General features: G+C 64.3%; 1 protein-coding gene across 2 annotated transcripts in view; it reads right to left on the reverse strand.

The window, feature by feature from the left end:
• Nucleotides 1-26,041, reverse strand: part of BEGAIN (brain enriched guanylate kinase associated) — a 40,138-nt gene that overhangs the window by 2,079 nt on the left and 12,018 nt on the right. Inside the window, exons 2-7 of one of the 2 annotated variants that reach the window (XM_090271403.1) lie at nt 19,474-19,502; nt 7,995-8,084; nt 5,001-5,162; nt 3,733-3,799; nt 2,574-2,681; nt 358-441 (exon numbers count right to left, since the gene is read on the reverse strand). In XM_090271403.1, the coding sequence (XP_090127529.1) occupies nt 358-441; nt 2,574-2,681; nt 3,733-3,799; nt 5,001-5,162; nt 7,995-8,084; nt 19,474-19,502 (540 nt within the window). The remainder of the gene's footprint in view (nt 1-357; nt 442-2,573; nt 2,682-3,732; nt 3,800-5,000; nt 5,163-7,994; nt 8,085-19,473; nt 19,503-26,041) is intronic. The other variant, XM_090271404.1, reaches the window with a different exon arrangement.

The raw sequence follows: 26,041 nt of genomic DNA on the forward strand, positions 1-26,041 counted from the left end.
GACAGGGGCCAGTCAGCCTGGGACCCGCCCAGGGCCCCCACAGGGCACCAGCTGGGTCGCCTGGGCCCCCCACCTGCTCTGACGGGGCCTTGCAGAGCCTGGAGGCTAGAACCAGGGGACAAGGAGCAGCTCCCAGGGCACCCAGGGGGTTGGCAGGCTGTCCAGGCGGGACGAGGAGGTGTGCGTGGGGGTGGCCGGCCACCATGTCTCACGAAGGCTGGGACCCTGCCGGGGCAGGAGGGGCTCAGGCTCACCCAGTGTCTGTCCCTCAAGGGTGGGGAGCGGCCTCGGGGTGGGACCCGCACAGAGGAGCCCTGAGCAGTCCCGCAGGTGCCAGCTGGGCGGGGCCCACGTTACCTCGGACACCTTGTGGACCCTGCCGTAGGTCTGGCTGCACTGCAGCAGCTGGGCCGCCAGGTTGCAGTCCTTCCTGTAGAGCTCCTACAAGGCAAGACGAGGCGCTGGTGCGGGCAAGCCTGCCAGGGTCCCTGCCGCCCTGACCGGAAGCCGGGTGCAGTTGGAAGGACAAGGACTCTGCCTGGGCCTCACGCTGTCCCCTGCAGAATGGGGGCCTCGGCTCTGACCTGGAGCTGCTGGTGCTTGGACGGGGCCCTGCCAGAAGGGACCCTCACCAGGCGGGCGCAGCGGTGGGAGAAGGGCCCCGGATGGCCCTGAGCTCGAGGGGCCCCCAGCACAGAGACTGGTCTGCAGAGCGCGCCGCCACAAGGGGCAGGCCGAGCCTGCAGTCTGGCCACCCTGCGTCTCCGATCCCCCGCTCACACCCCCGTTCTCCCAGTGTGGCCTGGCAGTATAGGGGCTGCGGGGTCAGCCTCCTGAGCTGAAAACAGAGGCAAGCAGTAGGGATCAGGGGCTTTGGTTCCGTCTTTGGAAATCTGTTGCATGCACCTGTGGCTGGGCCTTCTATTCCCGCCCCTACCCAGGGACCCTCCTCAGTGAGGGCCGGACATCAAGGAGGTGGGGGTCCACCAAGGGACCTGGCGCCACCGGAACTGGTGGCCTCCAGCTCACGTAAGCTGTAGAAGGCGGGGCCATCTCTGCAGACCCCTGACCCTGGTCCCCCTCACCTCTATCTGCTCTGAGTCTGGTGCCCCAAGTTGGCCTGCACAGTGGAGGGAGCCTGCATCCCCAGCCCCCTCAAGACCTCCTCGGGCCTCCTGGAAAGGGCACAGATGGCTGAGAGCTGAGAACTGACTCACTCCCACCCCCCACCTGCCGTGAGGCCCCAGACAGGCTGCCCCTGGCATCAGAGGGCTGTGGGCACAACCGGCCAGGCCAGGCCTGCCACTGAGTCCAGCCGACTTGAGAGTGGCCCTATCCCAGGCCTGCCCCCTTCTCATCTGCCCGCACTCCTCCATGGCCTTGCCCCTGTGTGGTGCGGACACCACGCTGACGCTGACCTCCGCCCCAAAAGCAGACCCGGTCTCCCCTCCGTGTCAGTGTGACTGCCGAGGCCACCTCCTGCTCCTCCCCAGGCGTCCCCCCCACCCCCACCCAAGGCCTCTGTCAAGCCTGTCGCTTCTTCCATCTTGGGGACAGAACCAGACCCCAAGCCCCTCTGCCCACTGCCACGCTGCCGTCCTGGCTGAGCCTCCACTGATTTAGCCAGGATTGCTGCCCCCGCCCCTCCTCAGTCTCCCCACTCCCGCCCTCGTCCCTACGCTGTGTGCTCAGCAGGGCAACCGTGTGAGCCAAGCAATGTGGATGTCCAGTCAGGTGACTCCTCTGCTCTAGAACCTTCGATGGCTCCCTGTGCTACTCAGGGGACAACCCAGATCCCTATAGGACCCGATACAACGTGGCCGCCCGTATCTCTGACCTCAGCTCCAGGCTGCTCCCCCACTACGAGCCCACTCTGGCCTCTGCTGTTCTTCAGATCATCCAGGCCCACCTTGGCCACCCATCCCTGGACACCCGTGGGTGCGGCTGGCTCCCTCACCCAATTCAGGTCTTGGCTCCTGCAGCCTCTTCCAGAAGCATCCGCGTGAAGTCTGCTAACCCTGCCCCTGGCAGCTCCCCAGCGCCGCTCCCCGCCTGGCTTTTCTAGGCAACACTTAGCACTTGTAACACTACAGAGCGTGTGTGTGAGTCTGATTCACCGTCTGTCCTCTCGGCTCAGATGTGAACTGCACGTGGGCAGGGAGTTTTTGCCCGTTGTTCACAGTATATTCTCAGATCCCAGCAGGGTCTGGCAAGGAGCAGGCGCTAAATAGTGAACGTGTGGTCAGCGGTCAGGGACCCGTGGGGGGCGGCCGGGCCCATCTCCGGGGGCCCTTGAAACCAGTCCCTGGGGGTGACCACATGGCTCTGATGCCCACTGGGAGTGGCGATGCCCCAGCGCTGGGGTCAGGCTCGAATGAGGAAATACAGCCCAGTGTTCCCGACCCCGCGTCCTCCTTCCTTCCTGGAGGCCCTGGGCAGTGTGTCTGCGACGCAGCTGGTCCTTCCCCGACTGCCCAGGCCCTCCTCCAGGTCCCAACTGCCCTGCCCACTGGCCCACGCGGGCCAGCACCTCGAGCCTGGAGGCTGCGGGGTCAGAAGGGCCCGACACTCACGTTGTCCTCCGACAGCTTGTCGATGGTCACCTTGGCCTCCAGCAGGTGGCTGTTGAGGGCGACAATCTCGTGGCTCAGCGCTCGCTTCTCCTCCTCATAGTGCTGGCCCTGGGGCAGGGGGCGGGGGCAGTGGAGGGAGGCGGTCAGTGGTCAGCCAGGGCCTAGGGGTCCAGTCCCGTTGTTTCCTCGGGGCTCCTGGGTGCCCTCTTGCAGCCCATCATGACAGTGTTTGGGGGGCCACGGAACGCAGGGGCGCGAGCACAGGCTGCCCCTGGTTCACATCCCGTACCATCACAACGACCCAGGTGGCCTCAGGTAAGTCACTGCCTCTCGGAGCCTCGTGTCTCGTCTGTGCCACGAGAGCAAGGCCTGGCCTTCGAGGAGTTGGGTGAGGCCGAGTGGGGTGCCTTGTGCTCAGCACAAAGCCTGGCCCATCTCACTCGCAGAAAGGAAAGGGCCCTTGTGCAGGGTCCCCGCAGAGCCAGCCCCGTCCCCAGGCCTGCCTGCCATGGCTCTGACGGCACCTGGAAGGCGGGCAGGTGCTCGACACTCACACTGATTTTCAAAAACAGAAGAAGCTTTTCACCAAACCAGATGGAGCGGGAACTCTGCCTTCGAGGTGGGGGAGGCACCTGCTCCTCCTGGAAGGCGGCTCTAGGGGCCTTCTCTTCCCAGCCTGAGTACAGGGGGCCCACCATCTCCCTCTAGAGTCAGCAGAGGTGACAGCGGATGTGGGAGTGTCTCTAGGAGGGTCTCTGCCCCCAAGGCAGGCACCGGCAAGGCACAGTAAGGGGCACAGTCAGGGCCTGCACCTGGTTCTGACTCTCAGGGCCTGAGCTCAGGCCTCCGTCCTCCCAGGCCTGTGTCTCTGGGCTGGTGCTGAGCTGGGGTCACTGTCCCCACCCAATGCACGCCCTCTCTCCCCCAGCCCTGCCTGCGTGCCTCCAGGTCAGACGCTCACACCCCGCTGCTGCTGAGGCTCAACCCTGTACCTCGCTCTACTGAGAACCCCCTCCCATTCAATGCAGAGAGGGCGGGGCAGGGCTGTGACTCAGCTCTTGCGTGGGAAGGGGCGACAGCCAGGCTGTGATGCCCCACCAGAGCTGGGGGCCCCGGGTAGGGGTGCTGGCGGGGGGGCGGGGCCCGGGGTGGCCCTCACCATTCTGTACAGCTTCTCCTCCAGTTCCTGGTTGATCCTCTGCAGTGCCATGTAGTTGCTCTGAATCCTGGAACAGGAGGCAACGGGGCCACTGCTGGGCCCGGCCCGGCCCGGCCTTCCCATGACGCCCTGCAGCCACGCAGTCCGCCGCGCAGGGCCAGGCTGGCCCCCGTCCCCAGCACCTGCCTGGCCTAACTGCTCTTCTGCACAGCAGAAAACAGCTGCTTAAAACTGCCTGGCCGGGGGCCTGTCCTGGGCCAGGGCCGAGGACTCCCGGGGGCAGAAGGGAAGGCCTGCTTCTCACCAGTGACCGCTCACATTTTACCAGTGCTCACAAGCCTGGCTGTGGGGTGACAGCCAGCAGCTTAGCGTGAGTGCGCTGGGTCCCCAGAGGAGGGGACAGAGGAGGTGCCTCCCGGGTAGGATTCCGCTGCTCCGTGCCTCTGCGGCTGCCGTGGGGTATGGAGTGACTGTGATGGTGAAGGAGCCTGGGACAGTGACCATCCTCTTGGCAGCCTGTGTCTAATGCCAGCCCCCACCCCCGACAACCGGGACACTGAGGCTGGCGGTGCTGAAAGAGGAAGTGGCAGAGCTGAGACTTGAACCAAGTTTCTCATGCTTGGCTCCGCCAGGACTCCATGGTGACACTCGGGGGATGAATACACAGCCTCTGGCAAGTCCAGGAAACCGCAGCCAGCAGCAGTTTACATTCCCTTTGCCCCCTCCCTGAAGGAAGGCTGGAAGGTGTGCTGTGTTTTAGAAAAGTATCCACTTTTCATGTGCGGGAGCACATGTGCCTGGGAAAGCTTGGTTTTTAAGGGGGTGATAACTCGGGGATCCCACACCTCGCTGGATCCTTGACTCCTGCTGCGCCGCTCAAGGGAGCTGTCCCTAAACTAGGGCTCGTCTCCACGGCCAGACTTGGCTTTTCCCATCAGGGGCCCAGGGGACAGGGCTGTGGCCCCGGGGAACTGTCTGGCGTCTCTGCTCTGTGTCAGGCTGTGGGCGACGAGGACGGAGCAGGACACCGGCGGTGGCTGGAAGGAGCCCATCCCTGGCAGCGGCCAGACCCGGGTTCCCATCCTGGTTCCGTAGCTCTTGGCACAAAGATCGACTTTGGAAACGGCTTACCTGCACTGTGCCCTGGACTCCCCACCGGGGAACGGAGCGGGCAGCACGGCGGGAGGCAGCGCCCGGGCCTGGCAGGTCTCGGAGCCCCGCTCCCGCGCCCCGGCCGCCCCGCCCGCTCCCCCGCCCCGCCCCCTGACCTGCGCAGCTTCTCCGTGACCTTCTCCAGCTCCTCCTGCGCGCGCCGCAGCTCGATCTCCAGGTAGTGGCGCGTGGAGTCGAACTCGGTCTCGAGCTTCTCGAGCTTGTGCGTGGTGTAGGACAGCCGCTTGCGCAGCTCGCCCTTCTGCTCCTGCAGCGCGCTGCAACGACACGCGGCGGCGGGCCGGGCCGCGGCGCTGAGCGCGGGGAAGTGGGGCCCGTGCGGGCCGGCCGGGCGCGCCGTGGGTGCGCACCGCGTGCGCCCGGCCGCACTAACACACTGGCGCGTGCGCGCGCGCGCCTCCCCACCCCCTTCCCAGCGGGCGGCACCCGGGGCTTAGGGACCCCCGGGGTCAGTCGCTATGCCTCTAGCAGCGCCCCATCAGAAGTAAATCCCTGCGGAGGCCCCTGGTGGACCACAGACCCTGGCCAGGATTTGGGGCGGCTACAGGACCCTGGATACGAGAGCCCCCGCCAGCATGCAGGCTCATGAGGCCGACTTCTGGGTGGCGCAGCTTACGCGGGCCCCCACTTGGGCTCCTCCGTAGGTTGGATAGGGACGCTGAGGCGCAGAGGGGGCAATCCCAAGCCCTAGACCAGGCCTCCCTTCCCCAAACCGGTTGTGGCCCCAGCAGGCTGTGCGCCGTCTGGGCCAGGGAGAGGGTGGGCGGGGATGGCCAGCATCCAGATCCGTGGCCAGCTGGCTGCACACAGCAGTGGACGCTCAGGAAAGCCCAGGCCTGCTCACATCCCCCTTCCTCCAGGAAGACTCCCAGGGCCTGGGCCCAGCCTTTGAGGCTCTAGTTTTCCTACAGACTGGGGGCTCCTCTAGGACCTCGGGATACTGAGCCCTGACACCCAGGAAGCAGACACGGATGACCCTCCCTCTGGACCACATGCTTCCCCCTGGGACGCAGGGACTGTCATCTCTCCCCGTGGACCCAAAGCCCTGCTCTGAGAAAAATTCTGCCCAGAGGGATGCCCAGGTCTGAGCGCTGCAGGCTGTGGCGGCCCCTGTCACGGGCACAGGTGGGGTCTGTACCCTCCGGACAAGGCGAGGGCATCATCCAGCCACCCATGTGGCCACTGAGCCTTAAGTCCTCCCCCTGCTCGAGCCACACCCCTCGGCCATCACCGGACCCCGGCCCTTCTGAGACCTGCAATCCTGGCTCACGGTGCCCCTCACGCCAGCCCTAGCCCCTCCTGGAGACCAAGTATCCACGGGGTGCCCCACAGCACCTCTCCGCCCCCCCGAGCCAGCCACTGTGCCTCCCCCGCCTTGGCCACCACCCACGAGCACAGCTGAGGCCCTGCCACCACACACACTGCCCACTCCTCACGTGACCCAGCCATGTCCCCTAACACACCCACATCACGCTTCCCTCCCCGCCCGCCGGCCCCGCCTCGTTCCTGAGTCCCACAGCAGCGAGTGAACTAACACGCCTCCCGCCCCACCGAGCCTGCGGTCCCAGGGGAGACGCGGGGACGAGTGAACAGCTTCGTCAATGAGGCAAGTGTGGGGAGAAAACATGACGGAGCTGGGTGGGGAGTGGCAGGCCGAGCAGGGACGGCCCGCGGGGCCCCTGGGCAGAGCCCTCCCGCTCACGAGGTGCCCAGCTTCGTGGAGCCGGCCCTCCGGAGCCTCAGCTTACCCTTGGCCCCTGGCTGGCCTTGCGGGCGCACTGGGCGGCCCCGTCCCACCAGCCCTCAGATGCTGCCCCCAGGCCCCTGAGCCCTTCACACCTGGTCTCCCCAGGCTTCACCCCAGCCCCTGACTCCGCACCCTCCCGGCCCCACTGCCTGCTTGCCAGCCAGGACCCTCCGTCCCAGCCAACCCTCCGTGCGCCACCACATTGCCCCGCCTATGCCGCCCAACTGTGTCTCATCTGCACACCCCCGACCTTGCCCAGGGCCCTGGTTCGCACCCCCGCCCCTTCCTGCAACTCTCAGGCTGAATCTCCCCATGCCCCACCCCACACGGACCCCCCCACAAGGCCTCCATCTCCAGCCTGGGCCCCACTCCCCCAGGTCCGGCTGCCCCCCCCGGCCCCTCCCCCCCGTCAGCCCACAGGCACCTCACACTCAGCGCGCCGGGCGCTGACCACTCTCTGCCCCAGGAACGGCATGTCTGCCATGAAAGGCCCCCTGCCCCTCACACCCCATCCCCAAGTGCTGGGGTTCAGCTTCTCTCAGAAGCTTTGGACATGTCCCCTCCTTGGTCTGATCCAGGAACCGCCCTCGGCTCCCAGGGCACTAACCTAAGCCTGCCTGACCGCGGCCTGTCTCCACGTCTGTAAAACAGGGGTGCATGCACCCACACGGGGCACCTGCGCTCGGAGGGCAGGGTTGTCACAGTGGTCCCTGCACCCCCCCCCCGGGACATGGGAACCACTGAGAGGATGCCAGAGGCAGGCCCCATGAAGCGGGGAACGTGGGGGTCTACACAGCCCAGGCCGGCGGCTCTGCCTCCCCTGGGTGGGGGTGGGTCCTAGGCCCTGGCCCCTGGAGACAGACCCTAGATGTACCAGGAGGGCATGGAGGTCCAGCCAGTGCCACACCCCCAGATCAGGGCTGCCCTTCCAGGTGGGGGACGCTGCTCATATCACAGCCTGGGGGGTCCCAAGTCTGGGCAAAACAAAGCAGGATTGGAGCCTGACCTGGCGGGGTGGGTGGGGTGGGCATCCCTCTGTTCCTTCCTGGCTCATGGGAAGCCCGGAGCACTCTCCTGCCTCCCGGGGAACAGAGTGGGGCCGGGAGGGGTCCCCTCCTGCTCCCACCAGGGACCCCTTCCTGCCCTGCCAGGGAGGCCTGAGCCCAAGGACAGCGCCCTTGGCAGAGGATGGGGGCCTGAGCAAGGGTGTCACCTCCGAGACGGTGGCATCGAAAGGAGCAGTGAGGCTGGGCTGGTGTCTGGCGCCCCTCCCTCTGTGGGCCTCCCCTCTGTGTTGGGGAGGAAGTGGGCACCGGGGACGCGGAGACCACAGGCGGGTTACCTGTCCCAGAGCGAGGGCGAGGACCTGGCCAGCCGGCCCTGCAGGACACGGGGCTGCCCGAGGCATGCAGGCACCCAGGGGCTGCGCAGCCTGTGGGCGAAGAGGACACAGCTGCTCAGGGCGGGGCGGGGCCGCCGTGGGCACACGTCGCAGAGAGGCGGGGTGTCCGCCGTCACCTGGCACGGGGACGCCTGGGCAAGGCGGCCGGGCGTGGGTGTAGGAACAGGCGCGGGGGGTGGGGTCTCCCAGCCTGTGCACCTGCCACCCTGGCTGGCCCGTCCTCAGATCTGAGCGCATTGATGGCACGGAGTGCCCCCAGTGGTACCCCGTCCCTTCACAGGCCTGCACCCCCATCACAGCCTCAGAGGGAGTCCTGGGGGGCAGGCTCCCCAGCTCTGGGTTCACCTTTGGCTACTGATCCTTGTCTGCAGGACCCGAGGAGGGAAGAGAATGGGGGCTGGGGGAAGTGTGACCTTATGGGTCAAGGGCAGGCCGGCTGCACCCTCCTTGGGACCCCTTCTCACCCCACCCCCTGGGGCCTGTGGGGGCTGGGTGATGGGTGGGGTGGACGCAGTGTGGACCAAAGTGAGAAGGGACAGTGCTGCCCTACTGAGGGCAAGAGGATGACCGTCTGTGGTCTCTCCAGGGACCCGGCAGCCCCGCTGCCCCTGACAGGGGACAGAGTCCTGAGACGGCCGAGTGACGGGGCACGTGGCACACAGGCGTGAGGACCAAAGGGCAGCCGGCCACAGAAGACAATGAGGGGAGGAGTGCTGCACTCTGGGGCGCGGCGGGGGGATTCTGGGTAACCTAAAATTCTTCTTTTATACTTTTCTGGGTTTGTCCTAATTCCTGCAGTGAGGACGAAAAAAATCAAAGAAAAATTTTTACTAAGGATAAATTCTGGTCCAAAAAAAGAGGAAGATCTTAAGCGAGGACCTGACAAGCTGAGGGGCACAGTGGGGTGCTCCCAGCCTTGGCTGTGGGCCCCACTTTCCTCGTCTGTGAAATGGGCCGCCCTGCCCACGGGGCCGTGACTGCAGCCAGAGGACAGAAGCGAGGGAGCTCACTTAACTGCCTGCCATAGGATTTCTCAGCAGGGCCAGCCCGCACTGAGTCACGAGGACAGGGGTGATTCCGGGTCCCCTCGTGGGCGTGGGGGTCCTCACCCTGTGTCTGGCATGCTTGCACCCTGGGGGTCTGGATGTCAGCACACGTCTGAGTCCTCCTCCAGGAAGGGGCTGGCTCAGGGACTGGGGAAGACCAGACTATGGGACCAGCTGTGGGTCTTTGGGGACAGGGGTGGGAAGGGGACATTCAGCCCATACCAGGCACGTCCCTCATCTCAGCCTGCGCAGAGTGACGGCATCAGCCCCACCACACAGATGCAGTGGCTGTGGTCACCAATGCCTGCGTCTGACCTGGCCCAGGAACTCTGGGTCACACCTTGCCCCTGACACACCTGCCCAAAGGCAGGATGACAGGATGTTTTGCTTTCAAGCCAGGTAGGCCTCCCTACAACTCCCCTTCTGAAAGGGACAAGTGGCCTCTCCATTCCTTTGAGACCCTCCAAATGTGGCCCCACACATCCATCCTCCAAGCCACAATCCGTTCTGCCCCCTCCTCCTGGAATGGCCCTTGTCTTCTTACTCTGAGTCCCCAGATCCCCTCCTTTCTTGTGAGACTCAGCTCAAATGCCGCCTCTTCCAGGAAGCCTTTCTTGGTTCCTCTCTCCTCATGTCTCCCCGGCAGTCCCAGACTGTCTCCTGCTGCCCCTCCACCATCTGTGGCCACCTGGAGCCTTGGCCTGGGCTGTCTGTCTTCTCTGATCCCCTCAAGGCCTATGGTGATGGGGCAGGACTGGGTGCAAGGCATTGGAGGGGCCCAGGTGGGGCAGAAGGGGGTGGAAGGGGCTGAGCGGTCCCGCAGCCAGGCAAGGCCCGCGTCCCCGTGGCATGCCCACGGTACGGCCTGTGTCCCGTGGCTGGCAGCGCCCAGGCACTGGCTGCAGTCACGCTCCAGCAATGCCAAACTGCTTGTGATTCCTCACAGGCTGCAGGCGGCGTCACATCTTGGTGACTTTGTCCCCGCGTCCCCTCTGCCAGGGGGCACTCCCTTCCTCCAGCTTCAGGTTGGCTCCCCGCACCCCAGGGCCCGTGGGCGTGGGGGACCTGGGTGGGGTCCATTACCGCTCCTCATCAGTGAGCATCTCAGGGGCTGAGTCACAGCTGTTTCCTGCTGAGCGACGGTGCGGGTCTCCAGCTCCGAAGTTCCCCCCACCCCGCAGCCAGATGGCCCGTCACTGCGCCCAGCCAGGCCAGGCCGCTCCTGCTCAAATTCCCCATGACTCCTCCCCGCAAATCTCTGGCCCCTGGGACCCAAGCGGCCCCACCTCGCCCTGCACTGGCATGCCTCACTTACTCGGGCCCCTCCTTCCCCAGCTCAGGACCTCTGTCATTGCCCATCCTTGTCCCTTAGTTGGGGACATTGCCTCCTGGCCCTTTACAGGCCTGCCCTCCCCGTACTCTGCCTCATGCTCCAGGGGGCAAAAACCTGATTACCTGTCCGTCCTTCCCTGGGGGGACTGGCCCTCCTCAGGACGGCCCTTCCAGGGCCCGGGGGGGGGGGGGTCCCTGCAGAGCAAACGGTCTTGGCCCCCACACCCTGCTCAAGACATTCCGGAGCCTCTGAGCTTTCCTCGGGAAGAAGACAGCGCCTGGAGGGACTCAGCGCCCTGCCCTGCCCAGCGTCTCCCGAGTCCTCTGTTCCCCTTGACCTTGGTCACTGTCTAGCTGATGCCCCCCTCCGCGCCCCACTGGGAGCGCACTCTGGACCCTTCCTGAGGGGCAGGTGGGCGTGTGTGGCCAATGAACGGCCCCAGCGCCTCCCGAGGACCCACCTGCCCCAGGCACGCGCACCAATGCCCCGGAGCACCCGTTTTACAGATGAGGAAACAGTCTCACGGCCATCGAGGAAGCCACACGTTCTGGCCGGGGTCAACGCTGGGCCAACTGTCCTTCCCCGCGTGTTGCGGTGACAGGTCTCACAGTGCCAGCCAGAGTGTTTTATACGACCCTGGTCATTGAACCGTCCCCCCCCCCCCCCCCGGGTGATCAGACAAGGTGCAGCTGCAGCTCCCTGTGAGGCCGCCACAGCCAGCGTGACGGGGGCAGCGGCCAGCGCCCCACAGGGGCGGCGACACGCACGGGGTCCAGGGCAGGGGGCCGTGCGCCCACCGGTAGCCCACCCTGCTTCCCGTTGGGCCCCTGCGCCTCTCCCTGGGTGCCCGGCCGGCACTGCTCTGTGGCTCAGACACGCCTGGCCAGGTCCGGGTCACCCCCACTGACCTCTGCCCCCGTGACACTGGCAACCCCACACGCACAGAGGGGAGGACTCCACCACCGCCGTCACGGCCACCAGGCTGCTGTGCAAAGCTTCCGGAGAAGGTCACGCATGTTTGTGCACGTGTGTGTGTGGGAGCATGTGTACTGGGGAAGGGGTGGTTGCCGTGCTGAGCTCGGAGCCCGGCAGGGGTGCAGCAGCTCCTCAAACTAGACATCCTCCCAGGGTCCTGCTCTCCCCTGGCCCGGCAGAAGCATGTCCGTCCTCTCCCTGTGGCCCCAGGTGACACGGCTGCGCCTTCCTGCCCGGAGACGGGAGACTGGAGGCGCTGCAGGAAACGCTCCGTCTCCCCTCATCTTATCAGGCGGCTGCAGCTCTGCTCCCGCGGCCCCTCTCCCCTGCGCTGGGAGCGGCGGCGCCGTGGCCTGGTGAGCCCTCGGCAGGTGGGCAGACCCAGCGGGGCCAGGGCAAAGCAGGACATCCTGGGTGGGCGGACGGGGCACCTTCAGAGTCATCCCTGGGCCTTTGCGGGTGCTGCCCTCAGCACATCCCCTGCCGTCTCTCTGGTTTACTATTCACTTCCTCCAGGAAGCCCTCCCTGACCTTCCACTGGGTCAGGAGCCCTCTTTGCTCTCCCTGTCCCAGCCCTACAATGCAGAGGGTGCTCTCTGGGTGCAGAGGCTGTGTCTGCTTCTCCTCCCCAGGGTGGTGGGGCCCAAGGCCTCCGGGCAGCCCTCGTCAGGAAAGCCATCAGGAGCAGCCCCAGGGACTCTGGCTTCCAGAGAGGACAGAGATGAACAGCGGCAGTCTGGGAGTGTCAGGAGGGTGGGGGGGCAGAGCCACCTAGGACACCGTGTGTCCCTCAGCGCCCACTCTCAGCAGGTCATGGCCCACTGATGTCCACAATGGTCCTCCTCAGACCTGGGTGGCAGACAAAGAACCTGGGCCCAGAGTACCTACATGACTTGAATGTCACATGGAGGGAGGGCAGGCCAAACCCAGGCCTCCGGACCCCCAGCTCGGGGCTCTGTCAACGCCTTCCAGCCGCAGGGGCTGTGGAGATGAGGCGCACAGATGGCCCGCTGGCCTCCAGGGCCGGACGGGGACGGTCGGAGGCAGGGCTCGTGGGGCCCGAGTGTCGAGCCTGGTGCGCAGATGTGCACAGGCGGTGCTCGGTGGGCCAGTGACGGGCGGGGGCGGCGCGGCAGGGGTGGTGATGCAGAAGAGGGGCAAACGGGAGTCTGGGCGCCACCCCTGCCCCAGGCCCCTCAAGGTGCCCACCGTGTCTCCATCAGTGCTGGGCCCCCCGGTGACCCCACTTCTGACACCCAGTGTGTCCAGCGCTCCCCCCGACGCCCTTCACCCCTCAGTGCTGGAGCTTCTCATGGCCCCTCACCCACCTCGTCCTCACTCCCGCAAGTCCCCACCCCTCTCCAGGGCACTCACATCGGGGCCACGCCCCACTGCGGAGAGGGGCCCCTGTCTGTGGACTCAGTGTCTGCCCCGCAGAGACAGCAGGGAGAGCTGACCCTCCCACTCGGGAGTCTTCCTGCCCTCCGGGCCCCTCCCCCACCACCTGCAGAATGGCTTCTTCACGCCTTCTTCTCTCTGCTCTACCTCCCAACACCGGCCCCCCACCCCCTCTCCCAGCTGCGGACCCCCTTCCTTTACTGCTGAAGCCACTCCCTGGGGACTCCCACTGGGGCCCCCACCAGGTGTACGCACCTAGCAGCATCTCCCTGCACCCACCACCCGTCACTGCAGACAGGCTGCACGCCGCCCTCTGCCTGCGCCAGGCCTGACCCCAGCCCACGGGAGTTTCCCCGCAATCCAAATGACATGTCTTGCACCGTCTTCTGGAACATTCCGGCATGTGAGCACGCAGCTAGCTACATTTCCCATATTGAGAAAACCCTTCTCTGGACCCTGCGTCACCAGGTCAGCCCCAGGGTGAGGACCTCCCCGGGCGGCCTCCTTCTCCAAGGCCGATACCCCACATGTCACCAACAGTCCCCCAGCCCCAGCCTTTACCCCTCCTGCCTGGGCCCAGGACCCAGAGCTGCCCCTGCCCTGGCAGAGTGCCCCCTGCTGTTGGCCACGAGGGCTGAGGAGCCAGGAGCCTGGTCCCAGGTTCTGCTGAGTTCGCCCACCAAGCCCCATGCGTCCCCACAGCCCCATTGCATCTCCACGTTCCCCACCTCGAGGGGCAGCATCTCCATCAAGACGCACTTCAGTGCTGCCCCTGACACACGGCCTTGCTGGCCCTCGAGAGACGGAGGACAGGAAGCGACTCCCAGGCCACTGTGGGAGCAAAGTGAGCATGTCCAGGAGAGGCCTGGGTGCAGCGCCTGGCAGGCGGGGGTCAGGTGGCATGCCTGCCCCTCATTAGCGGCGTGGCCTACAGGCTGAGGAGCAGGCACACAGCACACCCTTGCTCGGAAGTCCCCAGCCACCAGGGCTGGTGATGCGCCCAACTCTGAAATTCTCTCAGTCCTAACTCAGTCTGGGGCTGAGGTCACACCCCCTACCCCGCCTCATAGGGTCCTCTCCTTCACCTGGGAATGATGTCACCTGCTCAGTGGCTGGGGAAACTGGGTGGGGGCAAATGAAGCCGTCTGAGAGAGGGGCAGGCAGTTGACAGCCAGAACCAGTCCCAACACCATGAACCATCTGCTAGGCTCCATGTCAGTGATTTAATCTTCAAAGCCTATACCAAGGTAGATGAGATCATCATTGTCCCCACCTTACAGATGCAAAGACTGAGGATCAGGGAGGTTCAGAAACTTACTCAGGGCTACACTGCCAGTAAGTGTCAAAACTGGGATTCAACCCAGTGAGTCTGCCTTCTGAATCACAGAAGCCACCAGAGAGCCTTTGTAAGAGAGTGAGGACTCAGATGGACTGTGGGAACAGGAGACTTTGAAGAGAAGGGCAGAAGAAGGTGAGAGAAAACAGTCCAAGTGGAGGTTCCCCTTGTAAGGCCCTGGCTCCCAAAGGCGAAATCAAAGCAAGGCAGTCATTCACACCTTAGCGAGAATTAGTCCAGCAACCTTTTTCCATTTGGATCAGGTTTAGAAGTGGGGCAGAGAACCTTGGAAGACCACACTTAGGGAGGGACTGGGCCTGTGTGGGATAGAGTAGGAGATGAGAGGTGGAGAGTTGAGGCCAAATCCCTCCACCAGAGGCTCTCAGGGACTCTCAGTGGGTGGTTTAAAAAAAAAAAAAAAAAAAAAAACTCCCACTACTCCCTGAGGGCCAAGAGAAGGGTGTGGGGGCACCTACTATGTGCCAGTTCTAAGCGTTGGGGGTCACCAGTGGGGTGCTGTTCAGAGGGAAGACAGATAATCAGATAATAAATACGTAAATAAAAAATCTCAAGTCCATGGGGGATCAGGGTGACTGGGAAAACCAAAGCAGGTAAAGAGGATGTGGGGGTGGGGATGAGTTATAAACGGAATGAGTGGTCAGCAAAGCACTGCCCCCCACCCCCCATGACATTGAGGAAGATGTAAAAGGAGGGGAAGCAGGAGTCACGTGGAAATGTGGGGAAGGCCTTTCAGGCGGAAAGGAACAGCACGTGCGAAGGCCCTGCGTGCGGAGACTGTCTGGTGTGTTTGAGCAACAGCAAGAAGGCCTGGTGGCTAGAGGGGAGCAGGCAGGGGAAGATGAGGTTAGTGTGATTTACATTTGTTAGACGCCCTGATGACTGGCTCTCTCTGGCTCTGGGACGTCAGCCTGGCGTTTTCCCCCCAGCCCTCCTCCCCACCCCCAGCCCAGAGAACAGCATCCGTGCTGGGCAGGACCGCAACCATAAACGCCCGTCCTATGAACGAATCAAGAAGTATGGGCAGGAACTTGGTGTCCACATGAAAAAAAATAAAAGGAGCCCAGCCTCAAACCGTATACAAAAGTCAATGTCAATAACTTCATGGCATCAGAAGTTTCTGAAAGGAGGCACAAAAAGCTTTAATCAAAAACCAAAAGCCGAAAACATTCGGCAGAATCAGAACTAACTTCTGTTCATCAGAGGCCCCGTTCAAAGAGCGAGAAGCAAGCGAACAGCAGGAGGTGCATTTGCCGCGCAGGGAACAGGCGAGGACTGTCTGCAGAGCTCCCAGACACCAGACCGCTGGCCTCTGACACCACGAAAGAGGGAGCCCTAGACGGAGTAACGGGGGGAAGGACATTTCCTGGCACCAGGCCACGCCCACCACCTGACAGTCCCAGGGCTGGGAGGCTGTGGGGACGCAGGAACTCCAAGTTCTGCTGGCACCATGACAGGCAGAAGCCCCCAGGAGAGTGTGGCCTTGTCTTCTAAAGCTGCCCGTAGTGTGCCCTGTGCCCTGCAGCTCTGCTCTGGGGGGCGCCTCCAGAAACGACCGGTGTTCCCCAGAGCACCCGGACCAGAGCTTCATCCTCAGCGGTCCAGGCCGGAGGCTGCCGGACAGCCGTGGATGAGTAACTGGTTTGAAGCCACTGTACTCACACACGCCACTCACTCCCCAAGACAGCCAGCCACGCACAACTCTGCGCACCAGCAGGGGTGACTGGCCAGGGTGATGTTTTGGTGAAGAGCCGGCCTGAAAACCGCAGGGAAAGGCTTCACATAGGTGAGGTCCTAGTCCAAGCAAGCGACACTGTCAGTCGGGTGCTCCAGACCATGAATAAAACAGAAGTCGGGACCCTGAAGACCTCTGGGGAGCTGGGGGGGGGGGGTGGCTGTGGCTGGGGCAGGGTCTCTGGAGGGATGCACGTGGAGGGCTGGCCGCATTCAACCTAACCTGGTGGCGGTCATCCTAAGCTGCACAGACACGGACTGCTTTTTCTGCACGCTTATCACAGTTCACAACTTTGAAAAATTCTATTTTGGGGGCAGGGTGGACTCGTGCCGGGAATAGCTCCGGGTCTCCCGGGCACCTTCCGCGTCCCAGGCGCCATGTGAGGCAACTGACCCGCTTTCCTCTGTGACAGAGGAGAGGACTGAAGTTGACACAGAGGCAGGTGCCTGCCCACAGGCGTGAAGCAGACAAAGCGGCCGCGGTGGGGGCGGGTGTGTGTGTGTGTGGAGGGGGGCAGGGAAGGGGGACCCCGTGCAGAGGAAGGCAGAGGAGGGGATTAACTTGGGGATTAGAGGCACAGCTGGCTCTGCGCGCAGAGATCCAGTGGCTGGGACTTGCTAATAGCTGCAGATACTGGAGGGTCATGGGAGAGCTTTCCCAGCAGTCAGAGGCAGGGTGGCTGAGGGAGCGAGGGGCAGGGTGCAGGCGGCAGGCCAGAGCAGAGGTGGCCAGGCCGGAGGGAGCCCTACCATGTGCCAGCCCTGGCCAGGATCAGACCCAGGCTGTGCTTGCGATGGGGTGGGCAGAGGACACACCAGGTGGCCAGGAGAGCCTCGGGGACCTCCACTCCCCACCCCTTGCCTAGCTCTCTGTATGCACCCCGCTTCCTCCGGCCCCCGGGCCTTTGCACCTCTTGGAAGGCCCTTCCTGTCTGTCCTTGCAAACTCCTAATCTTTCTTCAATCCTGAGCTCAAGTGTCCTTGCTTCCAGGAAGCCCACCTTGATTCACCAGGGCAGTGTCCCCAGCCCAGGACCCCTGGGAGGATCTATGGATGGGACTGTGTCCCTGTTTGAAGGGCGGGCCTGGTCTTGCTGTGTCTCGGCGCCCAGCGTGGAACTTGGTATACAGAAAGAAAATGAGTCCACCTGGGAGTGAGGGTCACAAAAGCCACAGGGAAAAGCTCACAGGGAGGACACATAATTCGTCATGTGGACCAGAAGGCAGGTGGAAGGGCATTCTGGGCAGAGGGAACAGCACGGGCAATGGCTGAGAGGTGTGGAGGCCACAGCTTGTTTGAAACTCAGAAGGGGACTTACAGTTGGGGGCCGGGGATCTGGGTTGAGGGAGAGCCCAGCTGTGCACCTGGGCAGGGAGCCCCTGGCTGGTGGTGCACCTGGGGGTGTGTGTGTGTGTGTGTGTGACCCAGGCCCAGGACCGTCCAGAATCCCTTCCCTCGGACCACAGCTGCCCCTTCTCCTGCCCGGGGAACCCACAGTCCTGTGCTTCCGATGCCCCACGGGGAACCTCTGCCAGGGTCTTCCTGCTGTGGGCCAGGTCCCTGCTGGGGGACCTCATCCTCCCAACAGTCCTCTATGGTGGGGGTGACTGGGACATGTACTTTACAGATGGGGAAACTGAGGCCCAGAGAGGGTCAGGAACTGGGCCTGTGGGACTCCAAACCCTGTGACCTTCCCTGGGGGCGGCCTGACTGACCAACCTCCCCTACCTCCTTCTGGGCGGCCCTCTGGTTCCAGGCCCCAGGCACTAAATGCAGGACAGAGCCCCAGAGGTGGAAGGAACGGTCCGAAAGGCCCTCGGAGCAGCTCTGAGAACACCCACGGGGTGAGAGGGAGAGGAGGGCAGGACCCTCCCCAATCCCAGGAGGCTACCTGGGTCCTGCCAGCTCCAGACTTCTGCCTCAGCTGGAAGACCACGTGGCCCAGAGAGCCCCGGCCACCAGGACCTGCCTTCAAGGCTCAGCCCAGAGAAGCCCTCAGCCCACCCGGCAAAGGGATGCCGGGCGCCCTGAGCCGCTGGGCAGCAGATCATGGAGCGCTCCTACCCACCTCTGTCCCCCAAAAGGCTGGGCTGTGTCTCCACCCCTATCACTCAAAGCACAGGATGAGAGCTTCCGAGTCTTGGCTGGGCAGGGAGAAGGAAAGAGAAAGAACCAGAGAACCCCCCCACCCCTCCAGGCTGGCCTCGGGGTGCCCCATGAATGCCACCTTTTGCTCAAGTCCCAGCTTTCCCCCCCCCTAGGGAGCCGAACCTGGGTGGGGGTACTGGTAAGATGACAGCCAGTGTGGGGTACCTGGGGGGCCTGGCCTGGGGTCAGAGGCCCCGGTTCAGGCCCGAGCTCGTCCGTGTGGCCAGAGCCAGGGCTGCTGTTCTCTGGTCCTCATGGGCCCCTGGGCCTTGGCCGGGACAACACAGGCCCGCCTGACAGACGTCAAGTCCTGGTCTGAGCACCTTTGATCTGAAAGACTGGAGCCCTCCTCCCAACGCAGGGAAAATGGGTTTCGACACTGTGGGACCCCCAAGAAAGGGCTGCACTCCAGCTCAGTGGCCAGGAGATGGCCCTGCTCTGGTGTCCAGCTTGGGGCCTCTCCGTGTGCCTACCTGTCCCTAGGCACCCAGAGCCCTGAGTTACCTGGGAGGCCCCAGCCCCTCTCCCGTAGGCGGAGGAACCTGCCCCAGGTACAAGCCAGGGCTCTGCGGGGTCCCTGACCCTTGGGAATAGGGGGCACCTCCTACCTAGAGGCCTCTCCTGTGGTGCCCATTCTGGTCTGGAGGGGTGGAGAGGGGTGGGCACACCCTATGGGCCTGGGCTGGTGGTGCTGAGACCCAGCAGTCAGAGCCCCGCCAGCTGCCCGCACAACGCCTGGGCTCAGACCCCAGAAGGAAAGCACTGCGCGGGGGGGCGGGGTGTTCCCACTGTGGGGGTCAGGGTGGCCGAGGGAAGTCTCAGAGGAAGTCGTGAATATTCAAATGGGCTGCTCCCTGGCCAGCCGCGAAGGGAGCTGGGGAGCACACAAGGGCTCCCAGTTCAGCACCCGAGGGACGCGGCGGGAGACCGCCGTCGCGGGAGTCTCCCCACATGGCTCCAAGATGGGATCGCTCTGTCCAGCGGCGAGGTCTCCATCTCCCACCCTCGCCCCCGCCCCCACGAGGTGTAAACTTAAAATCTCAGAACTAGGCACTGGTCTGCCGGTCAGCGAGGGGACCAGCCGGCGCCGGAAACCCGTGTGTAGCAGCAGAAGCGAAAACCCGGAGGGTCCCGTGGGGTGATCCGGAGGCCCGGGTAGGGCACACAGGACCCCGGGCGGGGGCCGGCCGGCCCTGGTGGCGCACCCCCTCCCCAGCCGCAGCGGCCCGGGTCCGGCCGGCTCAGGAGCCCCCGCGGGGGCCCCCCACTGCCTCGCCGCGCACACACGCACCAGGCACAGCACCCCGCGGCCGGACCAGCCGCGCCGCGGGCGCCCCGGAGACGCGCTCCAGCACAGCCCTCCCCCGCGCCCTCCAGCGCCCCCACCCCGACCTGGCCCGGGAGCCGCGGCACGGAAGACGCTCCACTCACCTGAGTTTCTCCATGTCTGCGGCAGAGGCCTGCGAGAAACCAAACGGGAGGGTCAGCGGGCAGCAGGCGTGCGCTCCGTGGCCGCGCCGGGCACCGCGGGCACCGCGGGCACAGGCGGGCGCGGCGGCGGGGCACCCCTGCGTGGCTCGCTCGGTGGGAAGCCCGGCCCGTGCGACCCCACTCCCCACCACGCCACCGCGGTCCCTGGGACTCTGGGTGCGCCGGGCACCTGCCGAGTAACAGGTGAGCCCTCCCGGGCCGCCGCGCTACCGGGCACGTAGTTACGCCCCCCGGGGGGACGAGGGGGCTGGCCCGGGGACTCGGGATGGCACGGCCCGGGGACTCCGGATGGTACGGCCCGAGGCGCTCCCGAGCTCTCCAGAAAGAGGGGGACCTGACTGGGTCCCGTTAATACTTCCGTGGCCGCGGCCCCCGCTGCTCCCACCCCCCACCCCGGCCCCGCCCGTTAACCCTTCCAGCCCCGCGCTCCCTCCAGGAGGAAGCCGAGCCCCGGAATCTCAGAAGCTCGGAGTAGGAGAATGTTCGGATCTAAGAAGCGGGGGCCATCCGGGATTGCAGAACCTGACGCTCAGAGAATCCGAGGGTGATGGCACTCGGGACCTAAGACTCCTCAGTCAGGGACCCTCAGATTCCGAGGTTCCGGGCCTGGCCCGCCCCTCCCGGGCCCGGGGGATTAACCCTTGCGCGACCGACTCGCCCATGGGGCTCCCTGCCGGGCTTGCGCAGACCTGCCGGCGAGCGGCTTGGAGACCCTCCCCGCCCAGCCGGGCAGCCCCTGCGCGCGCCGGGAGGGGGGACCCACCCGTTGCCGTTAACCCTGCGGGCGCCGGCGAACGACCGGGACCGCGAGCGGCCCGGGCGGGATCGCACTTCCTGCGCGGAGCGGGGGGCACGGGGCTGGCTCTCCATCACTCGCGAGAGGCCGCTCCCGGGGTCTTTCCCTGTCTTTCCGTGCCAGGACAGACATGAAAGGGGGACAGGGGGCCGAGCCCAGGGACCACCCGACACACCTGGGAAGACTGATGACTGCCCATCCCGGCCCCTCGCGCCGTGTCCGCCGGGAGCGCGCTCCGCTCCGGTCCGGGCCCCACGCCGCCTCCCCCACCGCCCCGCCGGGCGAGGGCGCAGCCCGGCTGTCAGCGCCGAGCTGGGAGGCCCGGCCCCGGGGCCTCGGCCAGGCTCGGCCACCAACTCCCCGGGAGCCGGGCAGGCCTTCCCGAGCGTCCCCGGCCTCAGTTTCCTCACCTGCAAGCTGTGGTTGTGGGTAGGGGAAAGCGGGCGAAGCGCTCTGCCGCCCGTCAGCGCCGAGGGCTGCGAAGGGGCTGGGGTGGGGGAAGGAATTTCAGCAGAAAGGATCCACAAGGAGCCCCGGGTGGCAGCCACACACACTCCCCGACACTCTGAAAGTTGTTTGAGACCGCGAGCCTGGACCCCCTCCGTGTGCCCTCGTCCCCCAAGGCGAAGGGGGGCTGCTCAGCCCACGCCGCCCCCTAGCCCCCTACGTGCCCCAGGCCCACCTTTCCCACGTCCCCATCACCGTGCTCAGCGCGCTGGACCCCAGCATACAGCAGGCGCCCAATAAACACGGACAGTTCATGCCGGATCCCGCGCCACTGTGGCGTCTCCTTTCCGGCCGCGTCCCTTAGCGTTGTCAGTTACCGGCAGGAGCCCTGTCCCTTCTCCAGGGCCCCCCCACAGTGCCCAGCAGGCTTGGCCTCCCCCTGGCCAGCACGCAGGGTGGGAGGAGCCGCGTGTTGGAGAGTCACCCCCAAGCAGGTCAGACCCAACCCAAGTCCAAGTGCGACTTCGACCCGCCGGGGGATGGACTCCCACTCAGTCATCAGCTCTGGGCTAACCTCTTGGGGTGGGGAAGGGGCAGCAAAGGGGCTAACGGTTGAGAAGTGAAACCCCCACACCAGTGCTGAGAGTCCACTGTCAGCGGAACAGCAGAAACAAGGACGCCTCCACCCACCAGCCCTCGCAGTTCAAAGCCCGGTCCGCTCCGCCTGCTCGCAACAGCCGGCAAAGCTTAGGGAGATGAGCCCAGCGGGGCCTGCACCCAGGTCCTCGGAGCCCTTTCCCACCCAGAGGCTGGGGACATCCATCATGTCTCCAGTTGCCTCCATCACTCACGGTGAATGACCTGCCAGGGAGTTTGTCTAAAATTAATAAGAATGTATTAAAATTTAATTTTTAAAACCTAGAATTATTTATATTGAGTGTTTCAGCTCTTCTAAAGGCCCTGTCTGGGAATTTCTCCCCCAAGAAGGGCCTCTAGAAAAAGTTGCTGAGTTGCCCTGGTGGCATGGGGTGGGGGGTGAGCAGGATAGGAGACAGCAAGGGGAAGGAGTTCCTGCCCTGGTACCTTGGCAGCCCCTCCCTTCACTCTGCTATTTCAGAAGACTGACTCTGATCCTATGAATTCTCAAATTCTCCCCAGATCCAGTGCCTGTGGAGTAACCACTGCCGCCCATACTCTTAAAGGCCACCTCCTCCAGGCAGCCCTCCAGGAATACCCAGCAGAGTTGTTGGGTTAAGACCTTTCTTTCTCGCATGTGTCCTGGGGCTAGCCCAGCACCTCAGCCAGCAGGGTGAGGGCGTGCATGCAGCTCTGGGTGCGTGCTGGTGAGCAGCGTGGTTGTGTGTGGAGAGGGGAAAGCAGCCCTCTGGGGAGGTGCTGTGCCTGTGGCAATGGTCTTGGTGTTGGGGCCAAAGCCCCATGCTCGTCTTAACTCTGCAATTCATAACCACAGATTTGAGGATGCTCTCGAGATGCCCTTTCTGTGGCTGAGGAAACCAAGACCAGAGCATGGAATGGCTTGCTGGAAGTCCCCTGAGACCAGCTGAGGGCTGCCTGTGCAGTGGGCACAGGAGACTGGGGCCCTGCCTGGGTCTTGAGCCAGAAGTGGTGACTCCGCTCTAGGAGGACAGGGGCCGCTGGGGACCATAAGTATGAGAGGCCCTCAGGACGTCCAGGGTCTCCAGGGAGAGACGATGGAGCAGGAAGCACCCTCAGGGCCCCTCTGGCCCCTCCAGGACCCCCAGGCAAGGGGGAACGCCCTGCTCTCCTGACACGGGTGGGCACCCTGGGTGCTCTCAGAGGGACGGGCCATCCCTACGGCAGACGCTGTCCCTCTAGGCCACCCCACAGTCCCAGCTGCTGCCTATTTTTGCAACACAGCTGTCGGCCCTAAACCCTCCCTTGTCTCCTCCGGGTGGACGGGCCCAGCAATCACCTTGATTTCCCAACCCTATCACACACGCCCCCCTTCCTGGTCAGTCTGGGCTGTGCCACGTGTCCGTGCCTCAGTCCACCTGCTGTCTCCTCCCCGGCCTCCTGGCGACCACCAGGGCCTCGTCACTTCCTTCCTTATCCCCTGCGCGGCTCTGCGCTTCAGGAGGGGACCTGGGTCAGAAACCGGCCCATCCCCGCTTAGTGCACCTGCGCTGTTCCCGGCACAGCCTTAGACTCAGCTACGGACTTTTGGAGGTGGGTCTTATTGCACCCATTTTACAGATGCAAAAACAGAGGCTCTAAGAGGCAAAGCCCTGCAGCTCTCCTGCAGCAGTGGGACTGGGGGCCAGGGCACTTTTCCACCTTCCCAGAGCGCCTGGGCACGGGGACTGAGGCGCACAGTAGGCCCTCCCCAGAGGCAGTGCCACCCGTCTGGCCTCAGGGAGGGGCTTTGAGTCCTGCCTCAGCCCTGCCTCCCTCTCTGGCCGCTGTGCCACCCTCACCTGGCACCCACCAGCCACACCGGCTCCTCGCTGGCCCCGAGCTCACCCAGCTCACTCCTGCCTCGGGCCCTTTGCTCGGCTGGGCCTGCCTGCTCTGGCCACTCCTCTGAAGGGGCGCCTCTCCCACCAAGTGACTTCTCATTACACTCCATCTACTCGGACACACTGTCTTTGGTCATTTGCCTGTCCTAGCCCTGCCCCTTCCCCCGTGCTCTAAAGGACCCCGACAGCAGGGTCCCTCTGTTTGGGCCGCTGGGCCTCTGTCCCCAGGGCCTGGCACGGAGGCCTCCATGGGGAACACAGGTGGGGGTGGCTGGATGAACGCACCGGCGCTCCAACGGGGACTTTCCTGCCCCCCCGGCCCCCGTCTCACACACCAGCCCGCGCCCCTCCTCAGGGCCTGCCCCACACTGGGGGGCACCTGGGCACCCAGCACTGGCACCCAGAGCCCCGCTCAGGAAGCCCCTCTGGGGATGTGGGTCTACTGAGCCGTCTCTGCATCTGTGTGACCTCGGGCAAGGCTCTCAGCCTCTCTGAGCGCAATCCCTCATCTAGGGAGGATGGACAATTGTCGAAGGACACTGTGAGTGACAAGGTGGACGTGTAAGGGACTCTCGGGAACAGGGCTTCTAAAGGGCTATGGTTGCTCCGGAGGGCCAGCCTTTTTGTTTATTCAGCAGGGTCGGGCCACTTCTGAGAGGTTTATGCCCACTGCCTGCCATCCAGCATTCACTCAACAAACATTCACTGTGGACCCTCTTCTTGGGGGTGGGGCAGTGAGGGAACTAGAGGTTCTCTGCTCCCTCGGCGCTGACATTCTCCAGAGGAGAATTATGTGAGACATCAGCGGAGGGTCCCTCAGCCCCAGCGTGTCTGCTGGGGGAATCTGCAGAGAAGTGGGGGGGGGCCCTGGGGCTGTCACTGTCAACAGGGAAGTCAGGATAACTCGCCCTTCCCCCCAGCAAAGCCTGGGAGCTGGGGGGAGGGGCGGGCCCTGGGGTGGGGTGCCTGGCAAGTTTGGGGAGAACCTGGTCAGTCACCAGTGGGGGCCTCCTGGGCCATTGTCAGGACTTCGGCTTCTATCTTGAGGGGACTGGAAGTCCCCATAGGCCTGGACAGAGATGTATTCGTCACGCTGCTGAGTGGGGATGCCGGAGGAGTCCTCCAAGAGGTGTTGGCACCTCTATGCATGTGGGGACCAGGGTGGAGGCAGGACGCATCTTGACCGACTGCCGTGGGTGCAGAGGAAAGACACTGAATCTTTGACCTGAGCCGCGGGAAGGGTGTGGGGAGAAGACAGGAGTTCAGGTCCCAGCGTGTCTACCAGACGTCCGGCAGGGACAGTGACAAGGCCCTGGGTACGGGAGCTGGAAGTACAGAGGAGGGCCCAGGAGAGGTGAGCCTGGGAGTGGTCAGCACAGAGGCAGCACCTAAGGCCATGACACCGGACGAGATCGTCCAGGGACTGAGCGCAGATGCAGAGGGGCAGGGGGCTCTGCCACGGAGGGGGCAGAGCCAGCCATGGACACCGGGGAGCCGGCAGGGAGGTGGGAGGAGAGAGGGACCCGTGGTGCCACAGACTGTCACTGGTGAGAAGCTGGCCTCATGTCTCTGAGCATCACACACAGCAGGTCACCCACCAATGCCTGAGCATCAACCCCGGGGGGAGATGCTGGGTGCTGGGATCTCTGCGCCTGACCAACGGGAGAGGGGCAAGCGCGTGCCCAATGTCACACAGCGAGGTGGGGACCGGACCCCAGGCCCCGCCTGGTCTCGGGGTTCGCTGGGCCCCTCCCTGCCCTTGGGCGCTACGTGGCCTCTTCTGGTCCCAGCTGTGTGGCTGCAGACGGGCTAGGCTGGCGGCTGCGAACTGGCCCCCGGAGCTAAATCTGGCCGCCGGCATGCTGTATTTGGCCTGTGAGAGGATTTTAACTTTTATTTTTTTTAATAAATGTTTGAGCCAGCATTTAAAAATTGGGAGAGTTTACACTTTAAAATCCGTATTTTTGGCTTCTATTGAAATTTTGGAAGATCTGGCAACTCCTGCCCACACTCCCCCGTGGAAACAGTTGGGGAGCGGGAAGCAGCTCCCCTTCAGAGGCAGGAGGCACTGTCTAACCCCTAAGCCTGTCCTACAGATGGGGAGACAGAGGCCCGGGGGCCAGGGGGCTTCCTGCGCTCCCTCAGGGGGACAGCCCCTTGGACAGAATCCAACCGTAGCTCTGGCCCTGGGGGTTTTAACACAAACCCCACCCTGGCTGCTTCTGAGCCCCCAGACTGCTTCTCCCTCCATGTCCCCAGCCCCGTCCTTCCCACTCTCTCTTTCTGACCATTTTGTCCACAGGAAATGGCGGGCTCGAGTCCTTCACACTATAGTGTGAACGAGCCTCGGTCCTAATCTGTGGACCGAGAAGGTCTCGGTCCATGGCTCCTCGTTTGCTGGACAATAAAGGGGAGAGCGAGGGTCGCCCACAGCCACTCAGCCAGATGGGGCAGAGCTGGCCGGAGACCCGGGGCCTCCTCTGGTTCATGGCTAACGCCCTGAGGTAGTTGGTGGTGAAGCTCCAGGCACTGGCCTGAAGGAAGGGCTCTCAGGGTTGACGACTGGAAGTCAGGGGTCTGCCCTGCTTCCTCAAAGCTTGGCAACTGTTCTGGGGACCCAGGCTCGTCCAGGCCCGGAGGGCGGGAGGCTGCCCAGGAGAGGGGCCATCATTGTCTTCACGGCCACCATCATCCCAGTGCCTGAATTCCTCCCGTGTGCTGGGCACCTTCGCCCACCCCCCTCTGCCTCTGATCCCCACCCCACCCG

The sequence above is a fragment of the Furipterus horrens genome, unplaced genomic scaffold (genome assembly GCF_987537825.1).
Source record: "Furipterus horrens unplaced genomic scaffold, mFurHor1.1.pri manual_scaffold_3, whole genome shotgun sequence".
Lineage (NCBI taxonomy): Eukaryota > Metazoa > Chordata > Mammalia > Chiroptera > Furipteridae > Furipterus > Furipterus horrens.